This window comes from Taudactylus pleione, unplaced genomic scaffold (assembly GCF_031769625.1).
Source record: "Taudactylus pleione unplaced genomic scaffold, aTauple2 ptg000230l, whole genome shotgun sequence".
In the NCBI taxonomy this organism is placed as follows: domain Eukaryota; kingdom Metazoa; phylum Chordata; class Amphibia; order Anura; family Myobatrachidae; genus Taudactylus; species Taudactylus pleione.
In genome coordinates, this window is record NW_028284632.1 from 8,994,999 (window position 1) to 9,014,267 (window position 19,269).

At 42.6% G+C, this 19,269-nt stretch overlaps 1 protein-coding gene across 2 annotated transcripts in view; it reads left to right on the forward strand.

The window, feature by feature from the left end:
* The window catches only part of RABGAP1L (RAB GTPase activating protein 1 like), a 427,010-nt gene that overhangs the window by 78,801 nt on the left and 328,940 nt on the right, over positions 1-19,269 (forward strand). For both annotated transcript variants that reach the window (XM_088479336.1, XM_088479337.1), the window contains exon 8: positions 16,777-16,843. In XM_088479336.1, the coding sequence (XP_088335462.1) occupies positions 16,777-16,843 (67 nt within the window). The remainder of the gene's footprint in view (positions 1-16,776; positions 16,844-19,269) is intronic.

Sequence of the window (19,269 nt, forward strand, 5' to 3'; positions counted from 1 at the left end):
CAAGGCCAGGGATTCTACTCCAGTCTTTTCTTGATAGACAAACCAGACCGGTCGTTTCGTCCCATTCTCAACCTCAGGGGGTTAAATGCTTACCTCCTATTGGAAAAATTCAAGATGGAGTCAGTCAGTCAGTCAATTGTTCCATGGGGGAAGAGGAATTTCTGGCCTCCATAGATATCAAGGATGCCTACCTCCATATTCCTATATGGAGGGGTCATCAACATCTTCTGCGGTTTGCAGTAGGGTATCTGCATTTTCAGTTCCAGGCTCTGTCATTCGGATTGGGCACCACTCCCAGAATCTTTACAAAGGCTATGGCACATGATCTCTCTACTCAGGAGTGGGGGGATAAATGTGTTCGCTTATCTGTACGATTTGTTGCTAGAAGCACCCTCAATAGCCCTATTGCAACAACCTTTTCAAATACCTTAGGTATGCTCCAGAGATTCGGATGGATCATCAATTTTCCCAAGTCAAAATTAATTCCATTTAAGAGGATGGTATTTTTGGGTCTTCTCTTCGATACCCAGTGTCACAATGTTTCTTCCACAGGCAAAGATTCATGATCTTCAATCCAAGATAAAGACCATTTTACAGACGTCTCCTATCTCAATCCTCAGGGCTATGCAGCTACTGGGAAGAATGGTGGCTTCATTCAAAGCCGTTACTCTCGCCAGATTTCATGCCCGTCCACTGCAAAACAGGGTGCTTCATCAATGGGTGAAGCCAGACCCTCGATTAAACAGGCAGATGTTCAGATTATCTCTTTAGACCTGACAGTCACTTCTATGGTGGCTACAGGATGCAAATCTGAACAGGGGTTGCCAATTGTCTGTAATAAATTGGATCAATGTCACCACAGATGCCAGCCTAACAGGCTGCAGGGCGGTGGTTCGAGACAGGTACCTACAGGGTCTTTAATCCATACAGGATGCTTTTCTTTCCATAAATATACTGGAGTTAAGGGCGTTTCGGTATGCATTGGTTCAGGCTCAGTTCCATCTAAGGAGCCTACCAGTGCAAATCCAATCAGACAATGCCACGGCAGTTGCTTATATAAACAAGCAGGGTGGCAAACACACAGCTGGCAAGCAATGAGGGAGGTTTTTCACATCCTTCATTGGGCAGAAAATTGGGTTCCAGCTCTTTCTGCAATTTACATTTCAGGGGTGGACAACAGGGAGGCAGACTTTTTAAGTCGCCACAGTGTGCATCCAGGGCAATAGGAATTACACCACCACCATGTCGCCACCCCGATTTTCCTCGCTTGGCTTTGTCGACATGGTTCTTTAATTCAGTATCTTGAGGGCCAGAGGGTTTTTAGATTCTGTTGTGAAAACCATGATACAGGCTCGCAAACCAGTCACTTCCCAGATTTATCATCAGATATGGAAGATATGTATTTTTTGATGTGAATGTAACAAGTTCAAACTTGAAAGGTTCAGAGTATCTCGTCTCGTGTTTTCTGCAATAGGTTTTAGTTATGGGTCTTAGATTGTCCTCTCTTAAGGGACAAATTTCGGCCCTATCGATCCTGTTTCAGGGGGAATTGGCCTCCATTCCTTAAGTTCAGACTTTCTTGCAGGGGGTTCTTCGCATACTGCCTCCTTATGTCCTGCTGGTTCCTCCTTGGGACTTGAATTTAGTTTTGGAGGTACATCAAAAGGCACCGTTTGAACCTTTAAAATCTGTAGAATTGCAATATCTCATTTTGAAGGTTGTTTTCCTTTTGGCCATTGCCTCAGCCAGAAGGGTATCTGAGTTACCGGCTCTTTCTATTAAATCTCCGCTTCTCATTTTTCATGGGGATAGGGTAGTATTATGCACTAAACCTTCCTTTCTTCCAAAAGTGGTATCACTAAACCTTCCTTTCTTCCAAAAGTGTTATCGGTTTTCCACATTAACCACCATATTGTCCTTCCAGCTTTTTGCCAGGATTCCGTGACTAGTGAAGCTTCTTCTTGAGCACTGTTGGATGTGGTACTTGCGTTACGCATTTACTTGGAGCGTACTGCGTCTTTAAGGCGTTCGGATTCTCTGTTGGTGTTGACTGATGCACCATCGCTAGATGGGTCACTTCTGCCATTCGGCAGGCATATTTGTCCTCAAATGTGACTGTTCTGGCCTCAGCTTGGGCCCACGCGACTCATGCTGTCGGAGCCTCTTGGGCTGTGCGGCATTGTGCCTCGGTTGAGCAGTTGTGCAAAGCAGTTACATGGTCATCTGTACACATTTTTACACCAGTGTTGGGCGGTTACTTCTTTGAGCAGGCGGTTGTGACCCCCCCCCCCCTTATTGGCTTGCTTTGGTATATCCCAGAAGTAGTGGCATCCCCAGATTGATGAAAAAGTAAATTCGATTTTCACTCATGGTAAACTCTCTACCTTGGTGTCTGTCTGGGGGATACCACCACCCCTCCCTTGTTTGGTGGCATACTAGTTACCTGTTGGTTTCTCAGTTCTTCCGTGGGTCTTTCTCTGGCTTTGTTAAACATAGACTGAGGTTCTGGTGCCCGACTCCACACCTCACTATGCATAACCCAGAAGTAATGGCATCCCCCAGATGGACTCCAAAGAAGAGATTTTACGGTGATTAAAAATCAAAGTTTTGTCTATTTAGAGGGGTATTCAATATGAAAGGTTAACTTCCCTGGCAAAGTTAACGTTTCATATCTGAGTTTTTTTCTGCGTAAAGGTATGGTGCGCGCTCCCGCTTATCCCCGTATTCAAAATAAAATTAACGAAAACGGGAAACTCCGAAGTTGGATTTGCGTAAAGTTACGAATTTTTCCTTAAAATAATTGTAAGACCCCCCTAAAGTTGTAAAAACATGGGTACCCCCGTTTGAGCCTTTAATTGAAATTGAAAGTCGGGGATTTAAATAGCCGCAGCAGGTGTTTTTTTTTCCGACATTGAAGAAGTGATGCAGAAGAGCACTTAGGTTATTTTTTTCGTTTTTTTAAGTGATCCCATCAAATTTGGGGTACATGAAAATGGGTACTAGCATATTTTTAAGTCCCTAAAGTAATTCTTTAAAAATTCTGCATTTGTGCACCTGCCGCTATAATTCTATTCTAGAAAACATCTTCCGCATACTTGCAAAATAGCCCTGAACCTATTTCCCTATTGTTTAACAATTTTTTCCCATTATTTTTTTCTGCATCCCAATTTTTAAATTAATTTTTTGGGGTGTCACTATTTTTTTTTTAAACTTTTTTTGACACAGTTCTTTTTTAAATGTCAATCTCAGGGGTGCAGGCTATTTTTTTTAAGCCTGCACCCCTAAACCCCAATTCTGCACTTTTTTTCAACACCTATTCAATGGTGAAAAGTTATCACCGTTTTTTATCAAAGACTTTTCAAAACTGCGATAAGTCTTTGAAATTGAATACGGTGTAAAACTAAAACAAGTGATATTAATGCAAAAACGCTAAAAAGTGTGATATTAACGCAAAAAAGATGTTATCGCACCCATATTGAATACCCCTATATGACTGATAGGAGAATTATAGTTTGCACTCGTTATCTCAAGTACTGTGTGCATGTGTAAATGTATGTTTTACATCTAAAATTGTAAACAGACTGTTTCTATTTTAGCTTTGGACCATATCAGTGTCACAATTTGCTCATATGTTCTAGGTATTGTCATAGATTACGTTACTGTTTAGTTACTGCTGCAAGGCACAGGCATATTTGTTGGCATTCCAGCAGGTGGTGGTCTTGTCTAGTAAATCATACAAATGTGGTAATCAGCATCTAGTAATGGGAGCACCACATGTTTTATATAAATATATTTGGCAATTAAGGAGTGTGTACCAGCCACTCTTGTCATTTTTTTCTTTTTTTAAGTTGTCTTTATGAACTAGCACCATCTATCAGTAGGTGTTTTTGATCAGACCAACATGGTTCCTACCAATATAACTTGCATTTGAGAACCACATAGATCAAGAGTCCAATGTTAAAATGAGAAAATATTAGTGTAGGTTACTATCTGAAAAGGTTTTCTTGCCGTAATATGCACTACGGACCTCATGTTTATTGCAAAAGCCAGTTTACAAAATATATATATATACGTACAATATATATATGTGTGTGTATGTATAATATATATATTTATATGTGTGTATAAATATATATATCTCTAATATATAGTGTATGTGTGTGTATATATATATATATATATATATATATATTTATTTATTATGGACCTTGATGATGGGGCATTAAATGGCTCCGAAATGTCGGAAATTTATTCTCAGACCTGTGTAGTGTTTTATATTCTGGTTAGCCACCAAATTGGATTTATATTTGGAGGCAATTGTCATTGTCTCTTCTGGAGGGCACCTGCCTTATAACGCTGATCATTGGGAGTGTGTGTGTGTGTGTATGGTTCGGATTTCTGAAATCCGAACCCCCCCGATCCGACGCCGATCCGAGTCAGGCTCGACTTTTCCCGCCTGACTCAGGCTCGACTTTTCCCGCCTGACTCGGATCTGAAATCGAGGCAAAACGTCATCTTCCCGCTTTCCGGGTCTCGCGGGTTTTGGATCCTATATAAGGTACCCGCGTCGGCGCCATTTTCTCACTCTGTTGTGGACAGTGAAGAGGGAGGGTGGGAGTTAGGGCTTTCTGGGCTGTGTAGTGTAGTGCAGTGCAGTGTAGTGTTGTGCTGTGCTGTGCTGCGCTGTGCTGCTGTTGTCCATAGGGGCTGTGTCCACTACTTCAAAGTCCATAGGGGCTGGCTGGACTGTGTTGTGCAGTCAGTTGTCCATAGGGGCTGTGTCCACTCCAAAGTCCTGTGCAGTGTCCCAGTCCTAAAGGGGTGCTGTAGTGTTGTCCAGGGGGTGCTCTGTCCATCAGGGGTGCTCCCCTCAAGTGCAAAAAAAATATATATTTTTTCTGTGTTTGTGAATTGTGTGCACTGTGGCTGCACGTGCATCAACAAAGGAGCCAAGCGTGCGCCTGTGTGTCCCATAAGTAAAAGGCCGGCTAGCTTGTCCATTAAAGGGTGCTGTAACCCCCAAAGGGCACTCTAAACAAAATAAAAATATATATTTTTTTGTGTTTGTGAATTGTGTGCGCAGTAGCCGCACATGCATCAACAAAGTAGTGCCAAGCGTGCGCCTGTGTCCCATAAATAAAGGGCCGGCTGGATTGACCGCTAAAGGGTGCTGTAACCCCCAAAGGGCACTCCAAACAAAATAAAAAAATATTTTCTGTGTTTGTGAATTGTGTGGGCTGTAGCTGCACGTGCATCAACAAAGGAGCAGCGCCAAGCGTGCGCCTGTGTCCCTTAAGTAAAGGGCCAGCTGGCTCATTTCTTAAAGGGTGGTGTAACCCACAAAGTGCACTACTCTCCAGCAAAAATAAAAAAATTATTTTCTGTGCTTGTGTGCACCTTAGCCGCACGTATATATCAATATAACATAAATGGAGGACCAAACTTTCTCCGATAAAAATAAAATAGGGAAAGATCAAGAACCACTTCCTCCTAGTGCTGTTGCTGCTGCTGGGAGTTGTTCATCATCCCAGAGAGGAAGTAGGAACACCACTACTTTTACTAAACAATTGACCCTCCAACAGTCCCTAGCGAGGAGGATGAAGTACGACAGCAGTCATCCTGAAGCAAAACGTATAACTGAGGCCTTGACTGCTATGTTGGTGTTAGACGTGCGTCCGGTATCCGCCATTAGTGCAGTGGAATTTAGACAATTGATGGAGGTAGTGTGACCCCGGTTCCAAATCCCGTCTAGATTCCACCTGCATCCTCAAAGCAGCAGCGACAAGTGTGCGTCTATCTGTTAAAGGGTGGTGTAACCCTCAAAGTGCGCTCCACAAACAATAAAGAAATTCTTCCTTTTTTTGCTGTCTTTGTGAAATGTGTGGGCTGTAGCCGCACCTGCATCCTCAAAGCAGCAGCGACAAGTGTGCGTCTATCTGTTAAAGGGTGGTGTAACCCTCAAAGTGCGCTCCACAAACAATAAAGAAATTCTTCCTTTTTTTGCTGTCTTTGTGAAATGTGTGGGCTGTAGCCGCACCTGCATCCTCAAAGCAGCAGCGACAAGCGTGCGTCTGTCTGTTAAAGGATTACATCGGTGACAGCATCCAAGTAGGCATGTCAGACAGTCCGTACATGTACTGGCAGGAAAAAGAGGCAATTTGGAGGCCCCTGTACAAAGTGGCTCTATTTTACCTGAGTTGTCCCCCTCCAGTGTGTACTGCGAAAGAGTGTTTAGTGTAGCCAGGAACCTTGTCAGCGAAAGGCGTAGGAGGTTGCTTCCACAAAATGTGGAGAAGATGATGTTCATAAAAATGAATTATCAACTCTTCCAGGGAGACGTGCCTCCAGAATGTACAGAGGGACCTGTGGTGGTGGATTCCAGAGGGGACGAGTTAATACTCTGTGAGGATGAGGATGTACACAACACTGAAGAGGGTGAGGAATCGGTGGATGAGGACGACATCTTGCCTCCATAGAGCCAGTTTGTGCAGGGACAGATTAATTGCCAGCTTGTTTTGTGGGGGCCCAAACGAACCAATCATTTCAGCCACAGTCGTGTGGCAGACCCTGGCGCTGAAATGATTGGTTTGTTAAAGTGTGAATGTCCTGTTTATACAACATAAGGGAGGGTGGGAGGGCCCAAGGACAATTCCATCTTGCACCTCTTTTTTTTCTTTGCATTATCTACTGTTTGGGGCCTAGTTTTTCAAACTGCCATCCTGTCTGCCACTGCAGTGCCACTCCTAGATGGGCCACGTGTTTGTGCCGCCCACTCGTGTCGCTTAGCATAGTCATCCAGCTACCTCGGTGCAACCTTTTGGACATAAAAACACTATTGTGAGGTGTTCAGAATAGACTGGAAATTAGTGGAAATTAAGGTTATTGAGGTTAATAATAGCATAGGAGCAGAAAAACCCACAAATTATGTGATTTTAGCTGTTTTTATGCTTTTTAAAAAAAACTACAGATCCAAAACACAAAACCCAGAGCCCAAAACCAATCCAGATCCAAAACACGAAGAAAGATCCAGAACCAAAACCAAAACACGAAAAGTGGCCGGTGCACACCCTAAATATATATAAATATAAAAAAAATATATATATATATAACATTCTGCTTTTTCCATGCTATTCTAGCTTAACTGTATTCGCTGCAACCGTTGAACTCCCCTTCTCTATTTCACTCAGTACATCTACAACAAGTTTTAAACACTGAATTATGATAATAAAAATACTACTATAAACTACAAGAACAATATTTGCTTTATTCAGTTTGAGTTTGTATTTTGTGGGAGATGTAAGGGTAGGGTAAGCTGAGGTCTTAATTGTCACTGTCAAATGCAGTGTTTGCATTTATGTAAATGATCTCCAATGTGACACAGTATTTATACAGCATCTTGACTAATTGAATCAAGGTTTTACAAAGCATTTTTGGTCAGGAGCCCAGATTAATATTGATTCCATTTCAGAACAGTTGCGAACAGGGTAACCTATTTACTTAAATATCAGTTGATACACAGCGGTGGTATTAGAGACTCACTCTAAATGACACTCTGACCTGACCCATTTCTGGATAGAGATAGGAACCCTAAATTAGCCAAGTTATTTTTGCACAAAACCCCCATGTTTTTGAATCTTTTGTTTCAAAAGTTATCTTTATTTAATTTATTCTGATATATTCTAACATTTTCAATAATCGTTTGTCTGCTAGTTTTATTGTTGTCTATTGATGAAAAGAGAATGTATTATGATAGAGCACTAAAGCCTGTGCAGGGCTTTGACATGAAGCCCTGCTGGATTTACGTCCCTTCAAGCACAGGGGCATCTTCAGCTTCATGAGTAAGCTTGGCATGGCCACCCATTTTCTAGTTCCTGTACTGAGAGGTTGATGCTGCATGTCTATTTAAAGTAGGGATAAGCGGGTTTGGATTTACTCTGTTCTTAAAGCCACATTACCACGAGTTCGGAATAGTTCGGATTTATTTCATTGGCTATCCAAAACACGTGATAGCTAATAGCCAATAAAATGCCGTTTTGAGAACCGAGTAAATCCGAACCCGCTCATCTCTAATTTAAAGCTTCATGCTCTCGGGAATCAGGATGTTGTTATAATGCTCCAGGGCTGTCATTTAGTGGTCCATTAATTTTAGATTTGCAAAACAGAAAGTCTAATAATCTAACTGCTATTTCATATACTGTAGTATTTATTAAGGGGATTTTTTAGGACATTCAGTGGTCAATTACTATTCATGGGGTGTTGTCCATTTGAAGTGGGCAAGAATAGAACATCTAGTAGCCAATCAGATTGGGAATGTTGAGTTCGCTTGTGGGATGCGGTGACCTCTGTACTAATGTAAGTGTGTGAGATCGGGTGCATATTAATGGGGCAGTGATTGTAATGTGAGCAGAGTGATAGAGGCCTAGACTGCGTGCTAGATAGAGGAAGGAGCAAGTTCCACCCCTAGCACAGAATAGTGATTTTGGGCTACCAAGAACCTGGCTAATCTCCGCTCCTGGTCTATGGAGAGGCTACACCCTCATGGGGATGATGTCAGCGTCCTGACAGTCAGGATGCCGACTGTCACAGTAGCGGCAGATTATGGAGGTAAGTATTAGGGTCAGGGGGAGACTTAGGGTTAGGCTGTGGGAGGTTTAGGCTCCGGGAAGGGAGTGTTAGGGTTTGGCTGCGGGAGGCAAGGGTTAGAATTGGGCTGCGTGACAGAGGGGTTAGGGTTAGGCTGTGTGACAGGATGGTTAGTGTTAGGCGGTGGACGGGGAGGGTTAGGGTTACACTGCGGGTAGGCTGTCATAGGGGGAGGGTTAGGGTAAGGGTTATAATATTTACAGAAAGCTGTTGAAATTCTGACTGTCAGAGTCCTGACCGTCTGGATCCCATATCCAACCCCTCTGATGAACGATGTTTCAGTCTGCAAAATGGCTGCCACCACTGTGTGTAGATGATGCTTCTGTTTTAACTGATGAACAACAAGACTGTTAATTTTTTTTTTTTTTATGTTCCCTTTCTCATCATAAACTGAAGGTTCTCGTCTTTTCTTCATTGTTGGAAAGAAGAATTAGCATTAAAGAGATCCATATAATCCGTATAAAATGCATTGTAAATCGACAGGTGTTTTCATTCTCCTTCTGCTAACTCCAGCCACAGAAGACATCCAATTGCCATTTAGATTTCAACTGTGTTAATTTAAAAGCCCCCCTTAAACCCTCACCCAATTGCTCGAAATGCAAGCACAATTGCATGGGAATAGCATATACTAGATTAAACTTCACAATTAACCTTAGCATTTCCTGCATTTTCCTTCAGTCTGTAATGAGCATTTCTGTAATGCCTTGAAGTGGACCCTATTTTGTAAATTCTAATGTATTTAAATTGTGATAAATTTGCTCTGGATCAGGCTTGGTGTTCCAAGGCAGCCAAGTATTTTAGGAATAAAGACCTCTGAATGAAAAAACAATGAAGAAGATCCTCTTAGATTTAACAGACCGTAAATTAGAAAAAATATTTGTTTTGTTATTTAACCCTTTGGTTGTACATGCTGAATTAGGCTGTGCTCGTCATCTACACAGCGGTGGCAGCCATTTTATAGGTTGAACCATATTCGTGAGAACGGAGCCTCTCAATTCACTATGATGCTTCAGTAGTGGCACGGGTTCCTAGTGAATTAAAGAACTGCATTCTCATAGTTGTTAATTTTGCTCACAAAATAGCTGCTTCCATTGTGTATCTGCATTAGGTGTATTTAAGAAGGCTTAAATAGCTGTTTTATCTGCAATTATTTCTTCATCTTTGTCATGGAAACTGCAGCTGCGATGTACAGTTCAACATGAGTTTATGCATACAGATGTCAAGGTACTGTAAATTAACATGAATTGGAATAAAGCATTACTTATGTCAATGTAACTCTTATGAGAATGTCATCAATAAAAGTCACCTCACCCTCCTGCCCACTGGATTGTCAGCCATTATGCTGATGTCAGGTTGGGCACTGATAATGCCGGCGGTCAGAATCCCGGCAGCATAATTCGGAAGGTTGGAAATCTCGACGCATAAGAGGTAAGTATTGTAACCCTTACCCACCTTTGCTGTAGTCTTATGCTACATACACACGGTACAACCTGCACAACCAAAGATATCACTGATGGATTTCCCTCCAACTTTCTGTAGTGCAGGGCAAACGATTTTGGGTTTTCACACTGATAAATGTCTGATATGTCAGTGACAAAATCGTCCAAGTTGGCCTGCATGTACGGTCCACCATAGATATCGTTATCGTTCATGTGGGAACGCACATCGTTGGTCGATCGTTCACTGCATAAAAATGAACGATTTATCGTTGGACGATATCGTTATCATTCATATCGTTCAGGAAAATCGTCCCGTGTATATGCAGAATAACCCTAACCCGCCCTTTCCGCAGCCTTGCACTAACCCTCCCCCTAGTACCTAACCCTAAACCTAATACAGTCTGGATCCCAGCCATCGGGATTTTGCAGCCGGGATTCTGACTGCTGTCTGTATTCCAGCTCTGACATCCTGTGCGCCAGGGTGCCGACTACATAACGCTTGTGTCAGTGTGAGGAAAGGTGGCCCACAGTGTTGGTATTGTACTGTACATTATTTTGTTATATTTGCTTGACTACATTTCTAGGCGGTTCCTTATGTCCTATCTATATAATAATACTTATTATAATGGTCCTATGTGTGTACTTGGCACCAGTCTCACACAGCCTATGTCACCATTCACGACAACCTGCGCTCACTGCTTCTAATCCTTTCATGTGATAACCCTGTTATTATTTTAATATTGCTAATTAAATGTTAACTATTGAAGTTTTGCTTCACTGCAGCTTTTGTTAGTGTTGTCTAGCAGAACACAGAACACTGTATTCAGTGGGTTTTCTTTGTACACCGTAATCGAGGCTTTGTTGACGTAAGGTTGCCTGTGAACGTTCAGGTAGATGCATTATAACTGTTTAACAATTGTAGTTAATTCTGCTTATGGGGGGTATTATGTTATAACTAAGGAAACCGTGCTATGAGTTTCCTAATCCATATTTTATTATGTTTTATACGGTGTCAGCAAGTGTAACGCTGTACAGGGAAAATGTCAAAAAAAATATACACAGTCCTTGCAATTTTACAAGGTTAAAACAAACCAGATAAGGGGAAAATATGAAATGGTGAGCTATAAAGATAATGTAGAGAGTGACATCTATTAACTATGGTACTCAATGACCCAGTGGCCTGGGAAGGAGGCGGACAGAAAGGATCGCTAATTGTCAATGGGGATGGCACTGGAGATGAGGACCAAGAGGATGGAGTGCCGGGGGCGTGGCTTGGCTCTGGTTGGAGCAGGCAGCTGGTTGCATGAGCTCCTGCTAAATATCCGTGTTTTATCCTGTTCCCCTGGTGGTATTGGGATGAAACTTGAACCATGGTGCATTACATATCACTGCACATTCGGTGGTAGTTTTGCCCCCCCTGCGTGCCTGCTAATTATACCTACCGGCTCCGACGCTGAAGACAATATCCTGGCCTAGCTGAGGTCCTGGCAGTGTCTCTCTTTGCGCTGTTCCTGGCACCAGGGCCGCAGCTAGGGTAGTACGGCCGGTGCCATCGCGCAGGGCACCACAGGTCAGGGGGCGCTGTTTGGGCCTGTCAAATTTCTGTTTATTATCATTCTCACTTGTAGCTTCCTCTTATTTCATCCCCAGCATCTCCTGGCTTCCCCTATCTCTTCCCTGGCCCTTCCCCATGAGACCATTCCCCTTTTTTGGGTGCATTATGTCCCTTCGAAAAATGAGGGGGGCGCCAATGCTCTTTCTGGCACAGAGCACCAAAAAGTCTAGTTACGGCTCTGCCTGGCACTCCTGTGCTGTCTGGTCCGTGGCGGTCCTCACTGTCTGGTGTTTGTGTATGGTCCGAAGGTCGTGGCTGCGGGTGGATGCTCTGGCTCCTTACTGACATACCAAGCTGTCAGTCTGTCCTGCGCCCATTTTTGGTGAGGAGGCTGTTTACAGTCCCTGACCTGCTTCACTAAGGTTGCTGGATCCTGGTTACATGTGGAGGGGCAGTTTCTCTGCAATATTGCCCACACTGTAATCCTTGGTCGTATAATTCTTGTTTGGGCCCCACCCCAGCCTCCATTACACAGCTCCTATACCCAGTCCTTGCTGATTTTTGCTATCATCACACCTGTACAAAACAAACATGGAGGCTTCTCTACAACATATCCTGCAAGCTATACAACAGATCTCTGCTCAGAGACTTATCAGCAAAGTTGGGAATTTACAAATGAATATTCTTGCTTCCTGCTGTATCCCTTGGCAACTCTTCGGGAGGAGACTGAGATGTCTGAATCTCCATTTTTTGATCCTGCAGTTCACACTCCATTTGAGGAAAATCTGTTCCATATGACTATTGTTCTCTCTGCATTGGCCAAGTTCAGATGTTTAGCTCTTTAGCTCTGTGGGGTCTGTCATGGTTCCAGGACTTCCTGCTGTTAAATTTTGTAGTTTCCTGTCGGTTTTCGGGCATGCTGGAACGGGACTGACTGCTCATTATGTTACATTTTCACGGGGGGCCGAAGCTTGGCCGCACTGATCTGCATGAATCTATTATTTTGCCTTACCAGTTGTTATATGCAAGTTGTTAGTAAGATATGACCTGCCATAATATATTTGAAGATTCTTCTGTAATTGCCTAGTACTTTATAGTATTCTTATGTATATCCTTTTTATGACATATTTGTATGTAATTTAATTTGTGATTATTATATTTTATTTGGTTATATGTTTGTTATATGAGACTCCTGCTTTATCTAGATACGGTTTTATATATATTTTGCTGTGGCTATTTTTAAGCTTCTGTCTATATTATGGGATCACCCTGCTTTCCTGGTAAAGGTAGTTTCTCTGTTAAAGCACCTTAGATATACGTAATCTGTTTGTTTTTTAGCCTATTCAATTTCAGCATTTCTGTATATATTTCTAGTAATTTTACGGAAATGCGGGAAAGTAGTTTATGGGAGGAGCCGGCTGCCTGCTTCATCCTGGATATGGCCAGTTTTGTATTTTTGCCCCAGTCATTGTGAACATGCTGACATTTTAATGCTGTTGACTTATATGTGTGTCGACATGTTGGTTGTCAACCTGTTGACTACGTGCAAATGTAGGGGAGAAACCCAGCTCTTAGAGTATGCAGAATTCCCTTCGCCCACGATGGTTTATGTCAAACTTAGCCACTTATTTTCTATTTTTTTTTCTTTTTTTTTAATTGATGCTAAAATTGACGGTTTTTAAACACACAAGTCCATCAAGTTAATGTATTAGTTGATCTTGAGGAGACTTTAACTGCCAGAGTTGCAGAGTTAGGCTGGGTATATACACTATACGATTCGTTGCACGATATAACGTTCCGTCGCGGATCAGAATGATATAACGTATGGTTTATCGTATGCGGTTCTGCACAGCAGATTGGACGATGCAATGAACGACGCAGTGCTGCTACATGCAGCATGTAACAATATATACAGGCTGAGTCTCCCATAACCAAATATCCAAAATACGGAATATTTTTAGCATGACTGAGATAATAAAAACTTTGTTTAAGGCACAAAATGTTAAAAATAAAGTATAAAATTGCCTTAAGGCTTTCTGTATGAGGTGTATATGAAACATAAATTAATTTCATGTATGTACACAAACTTTCTTTGAGCCACAAAATTATTGAAAATATAGTATAAAATGACCTGCAGGCTGTGTGTATATGGTGTATATAACACATAAATACATTCTGTGTTTAGATTTGGGTCCCATTCGCTAGATTTTTCATTATGGTATACAAATATTCCAAAATACGGAATATTCCGATATCCAAAATACCCCCGGTCCCAAGCATTTTGGATATGGGAGACTCAACCTGTATTGTACACAGGATCATGTAGTGTGTATGGCACGTGCAATGTATTAAATCGCTTTGTTCCATCGCTGGGTATACACATCGCATAGTGAGTAGCTAGCAATAGTTGTGGAAGTAAACCTTGGCAGAGTCTGCCAGACTCCCCTATGTGGACTTGTGGAGGCATATTAAAAAGAACTTAGGAATATATTTACTAAAGCTTTTAAAATCAAAAATGGCACATAGTACCCAATCAGATCCTAGCTATCATTTCTATGTTGCATCCTAGAAAATGATAGCTTCTCTCACTATTGGTAAATCATAGATTGCGACACATGTTCCACCAGGAGCACATAAAACATACAGAATACCTCCCAACTGTCCCGGTTTTCGGGCAGTGGCCCGCTGTCCCACCTGCAGGTTGCAGTGTCCCGCAGGTAGGAGGTTGGGGGAGGGGGGGACACTGACACCACTGCACTGCCTAGTGTAGCAGCGCTCATACGTATGTCGTACGCACTGTGCTGTGATAGGCTGGAGGCACGCATTCACACCCCAAAAAGTCATACATCGGTGGGCGTGGCTTTGTGCGCACGAATCCAAGGCAAAGGTGCCCCAATAATTGATTTTTAAATGTTGGGAGGTGTGCTTACAGGAGTAGTTAATGCATAAAGGTACAGGTCTCTGAGAGAGTAATACAGAGACATTTTAAAGTGTTTCATTTATAAATGAACAGACCTAAACTATTAGTTGGTAGACATTTATGTACAGAAAGCCGAGAGAGACCATCTTTTGTCTTCCCAACTGTTGCAGAACTACAAATCCCATCATGCTAGGCTGAACGTACATAGTAGGACATGAAGTTCCACTTTGGTTAGAGAGACGCAGGTTGCTTAAGCCTGATATAAACTGGTACTTGGTAAGAGAAGGTTGAAAGCAGTTGTAAGGTAATAGATTTCATTCCAGTCAAGGAAACATGGTTAAATAATGTGAATTAATATATGTATGCAATGTAACCTGTCGTTCCTAATGCTGTTGGACCTGTTCAGTTTTTAGAATGTCTCTTCTCCTGATGTCTGATCCTTGGCCTGTGAATGTAGTTCATGTGCTCATCCCTCAAACACACAACAGCTCCAGGCCTGTGACACTTTTCTTTGCTCCTTTCTAATGAGGCCTCTGTTCCCAACTATCTCATCTGGTTAAAGTTTCAACCAGGGGAGCTAGAGCAATCATCTTGTCAGCTCGCTTGTCCTTGATCTCCTCCTCACCCCAATTATATTATGTGCATTTCCTGTTCCACATTGTGCAAATGAGAGAGAGAAAAAAAAAAGTATAAAATGCTTTAAAACACTTGTTATCGTCTTTCCGTTTAATATGTGCCTGTGTTGCTGCGAATCTGTAAATTTTCTCATTATTTTGGCGATTCTCTAAGTGCTCACTTGAAAGTGGCAGCGTTTTCAGTTGTGCTAGCTTAGTTCTTACTTTATCCATCTACCTTTTAACCCTGGTTTTTACCATATTAATATTAATGCCTCACAGAAGCTCAGATAGCGGCATAGTCTTTTTTTCTTCTTCATGTAATGCATGTGTTCTAGCAGACGAAGATCTCCGACAGATGATCTTATGGTACAGTATTTTTAAGACGGTATTAAAGGTGTCATTACATCTCCAAGAGACAAGGCTGTTGTTGCACTGTGACGAACAGCCGGCTGACCTCATCTGTTCTATTTTTCCCCCAAACTTATCACTTTCCCTCACAAACTACTAATGGTGCGTACACACTACATGATATGCTCCCTGAGCGATATCGTCTAGTGTGTCCCCGGCAGGGTGTGCTCAATGTCGTTCATGACATTGAGCACACCCGCTGAACAGTATCATTAACGATATCATTCAGCGCCGGGCTCTCTTCCCCCATTCCCCAACATGCAGCAACCTGACGACATCGTCAGGTTGGCCTGCATGTTAACCCGATGAACGATGATGACGAACGACCCGCGGGAACGCGCGTCGTCGTTATCGTTCAACGTTTTTGTGATAAAAATGGACGATAAAGTGGATGACTGAACTATATCGATATCGTTTATTTTCAGTAGTCCACTTTAATTGCCCAGTGTGTAGGCACCATTAGATGAGATTTATATAAAATATTTCCTGGGCTTTGTCTAGGCCTTACAAAGAAGCTCAGACAAACAGGTTTTGTTGTTGTTATCTTGTACAGTACACTACTGGCTTTTGAGTCGACCATTTCTATGTCGACCTTTCGAACCAGTCGACCTTTTGTTTTGTCAACCTTTTGTACTTGTTGACAGTGCAGGTCAACAAGTACAAGAAGATCGGCATGAAAAAGTTTTTCATTCCGATTTTTTCCCATGTCGACCAAATTAGTGTCGACCTTTTTATCAACCTTTTGTATCACACCCTCTTTGCTCTGTCTGAGTTTCATATGTTGTTCCATGTGCTCTATTATGATCATGTTAAATAGAGCACCTTACGTATCCTGATTTGGGTAATGTGTACATAAAAGAGCAGTTTTCTGTGTTCTATACTGCACTTGCCTAAATGTACTTGTGAAGTCTAGGCCATAACTGGGCGCGGGTCTAGTCTTTGCAAAGGAATGTTGTCGTTTATTTATTTCCTTTTTCAGACTGTGTACATTGTAGCAGTGCACATTAATTGCAGATTACCCCTTTCATTTTCTTTTCCTGGAGTGATATGTATTTGCTGGTCTCACACTTTTTTCCTTTGCAATAAGCTCTCCTTGGTATTGATAACTCTCATTTCTATGTAATTTGCTTGATGCCGAATGTTTAAATGCATGAAATAAATAGAAATAAAATGCAGTCTATTTTTTTTTCTCAGATGTTTTGGGATGCTGCTCAGTCCTGGCAAAAATGTCAAAAATAGTGACATGCATCTTCTGGATATGGTAATTATTACATTGCACCACATTTACAGTAGGGTTGCTTAAAGTTCCATTAATGTTCTGGTTTGCAAACTCCTTACATTGGAAATGTTCCACCTGTGCAGTTATTAAATAACTTCCTGTTACTGTCTGGAACTGATCCCCAGATGTCGAGGTCAGGGCACCAGTAAAATCCAACATGTTGAACCCCCAACATGCTGGATTTCACTGCTTTTGCCGATCATGATCAAAATGTGATCATGATCAGCAAATCTGAGATTATTAACATGAAGAATTTCAATGATTCCCCCACGGATTGGCGATTGGCGATGGATGCCGATCTTGTAGAATCGACGAATCGGTGGGCAAATGTAGAGGGCCCTTTAAGAGCAGCAGCATCTGTAAGGAATTGTGGAAACAATACCCTTGCCTCCCTAGTGTTGTATGGATTGGCAAAAATATTTTAATCACTTGTTTTAGTTTCTTTTTAAACAGGATTGTTAAATAGTTTCAACAATGATTTATATTAAATCTGCAAAGTGTAAATGGCAGCAGAAAGCATCATAAGAGGTCAATTTTTGCCACTCCCACTGCTGTTCAACTACTTCCATGATGCTTAATCCAACGTTGGTAACTGGAACCTGGCATAGTATCACGGTACATGATGATCATTCGCGGTTTCATTGAATACAGATGTGCCCACGTACACCTTTTGTCAAATTAAATTCAGGGTTACCAGTGCATTGTACTTTTGTTACATATGTGATGCAAATAATTTTGCCAATGCTATTTGGCGCACCAGATAATTTTTCGCAAAATGTGTCTTATTTGTATCACTTATGCAACAAAAGTTCAGTGCACTGGTACCCTGAATACTGCCGCTGGCATTTCATGTAGCTTCTGTGTTCGACTCAGTCGATAATCTGGGTAAAAAAAAAGCAAAAGGTAGAGGTCTGATACAAGTGATCTGCGCCATGCTTAATCTGTGACTTTATAACAGTTCCTTTGCCAGGGCCGCAACTGGGGGGGGGGCTGGGGGTGCACGTGCACCGGGTGCCGGATTGCAGGGAGTGAAAAGAAGCTGACTCGAGGTGGCTTGGGGCTGCAGACTCAGAAAACGGCCATCCAAAAATGGCCGCCGCCAAAGAGGAGACAAATGCTAGAGGTCCTTACTGGCCCTCTAGTGTCTGTCTGTCTCCTTGGCAGCGGCCATTTTTGGATGGCCGTTTTCAGCAAATTCCACTGAAAATGGCCATCCAAAAATGGCCGCCGCCTAGGAGGAGACAGAGGCTCCTACTGGACCTCTAGTGTCTGTTAGGCCAGCGCAATGCACACAGCGTTCCCGGCACTGGGAATGCTGGCGCTGCCAGGAGAAGATGCTGAAAGCTGCATCTTCTCTCGTGAAATCCCCTGGCAACGAGCATGAAACCCCATGGCAAGAAGCATAAACCTCATGGCAACGAGCATGTAACCCCATGGCAATGAGCTTGTAACTCCTGGCAACGAGCATGTAAGCCCTGGCTACGGGCATAAACCCCATGGCAACAAGCATGAAACCCCTGACAATGAGCAGGTAATTTTAAAGTAATTAGAAGCCTTACTGTGGGGTATAAAATGGTGTCAGGCAAATATGTAAGTGGCACTTTGGTAATAGGCATTACAGTGTGTGGCATAATGTGTAATTGGCATTATGGTGTGTGTGGAATAATGTAAGTCACTATACCAGGGACGTCTGAGTAGTGCACTGCCTTATGGAGGAGCAAGGACAAACTTCAGGTACAGGAAGGGAGGGGCGCGAAATAGCTGCCTTGCACCCGGGTGACAGATATCCTAGTTTCGGCCCTGCCTTTGCGACAGAACATACTAACCCTAAGGGGTCTATTCATCATCATTTTCATCTGCAATTGTAGAAATTAAAGTTATAGGGCCATTCATCAAGAATCACAGATATCTCCTGCTTACATTTCTCTGGCGGAATGGTCCGCTGTCCCCCAACACTAGTATGGGGACAGAATTCATCAAGCTCCGAAAATACAATATTTTTGGAGCCTTATTGGCGGGAGCATTCGCCATCTTCAGATGGCGTGCTCCTGCAACCCGCTCCTTTCCTATGGGTAGGAGTCCCGGGGCGCAAAAAGGGATCCTCCCAGATCCCTCCGCCCCTGTCCTCTCCTTCCGTCGGTTGTCCGGGGCTCTTGTGCGCATGTGTGATCTGTAGGTCACTCATGTGCACTTATCTCACTGCTCTGAAAGGAGCAGTGAAGCCGCTCACAGAGACAGCTGATTTTAAACCACGAAGTACCTAGGACACCATAAGCGGCTACAATGCGCATAATAAGCAAAATTCATGAAAAAGTACAAAAGTATGGGGATCGCTGCCAGTGGCGGAGCATCTAATAAACACCAGGCATATGGCACAGAAATTAAGATGCATCTGTATATTGTTTTTT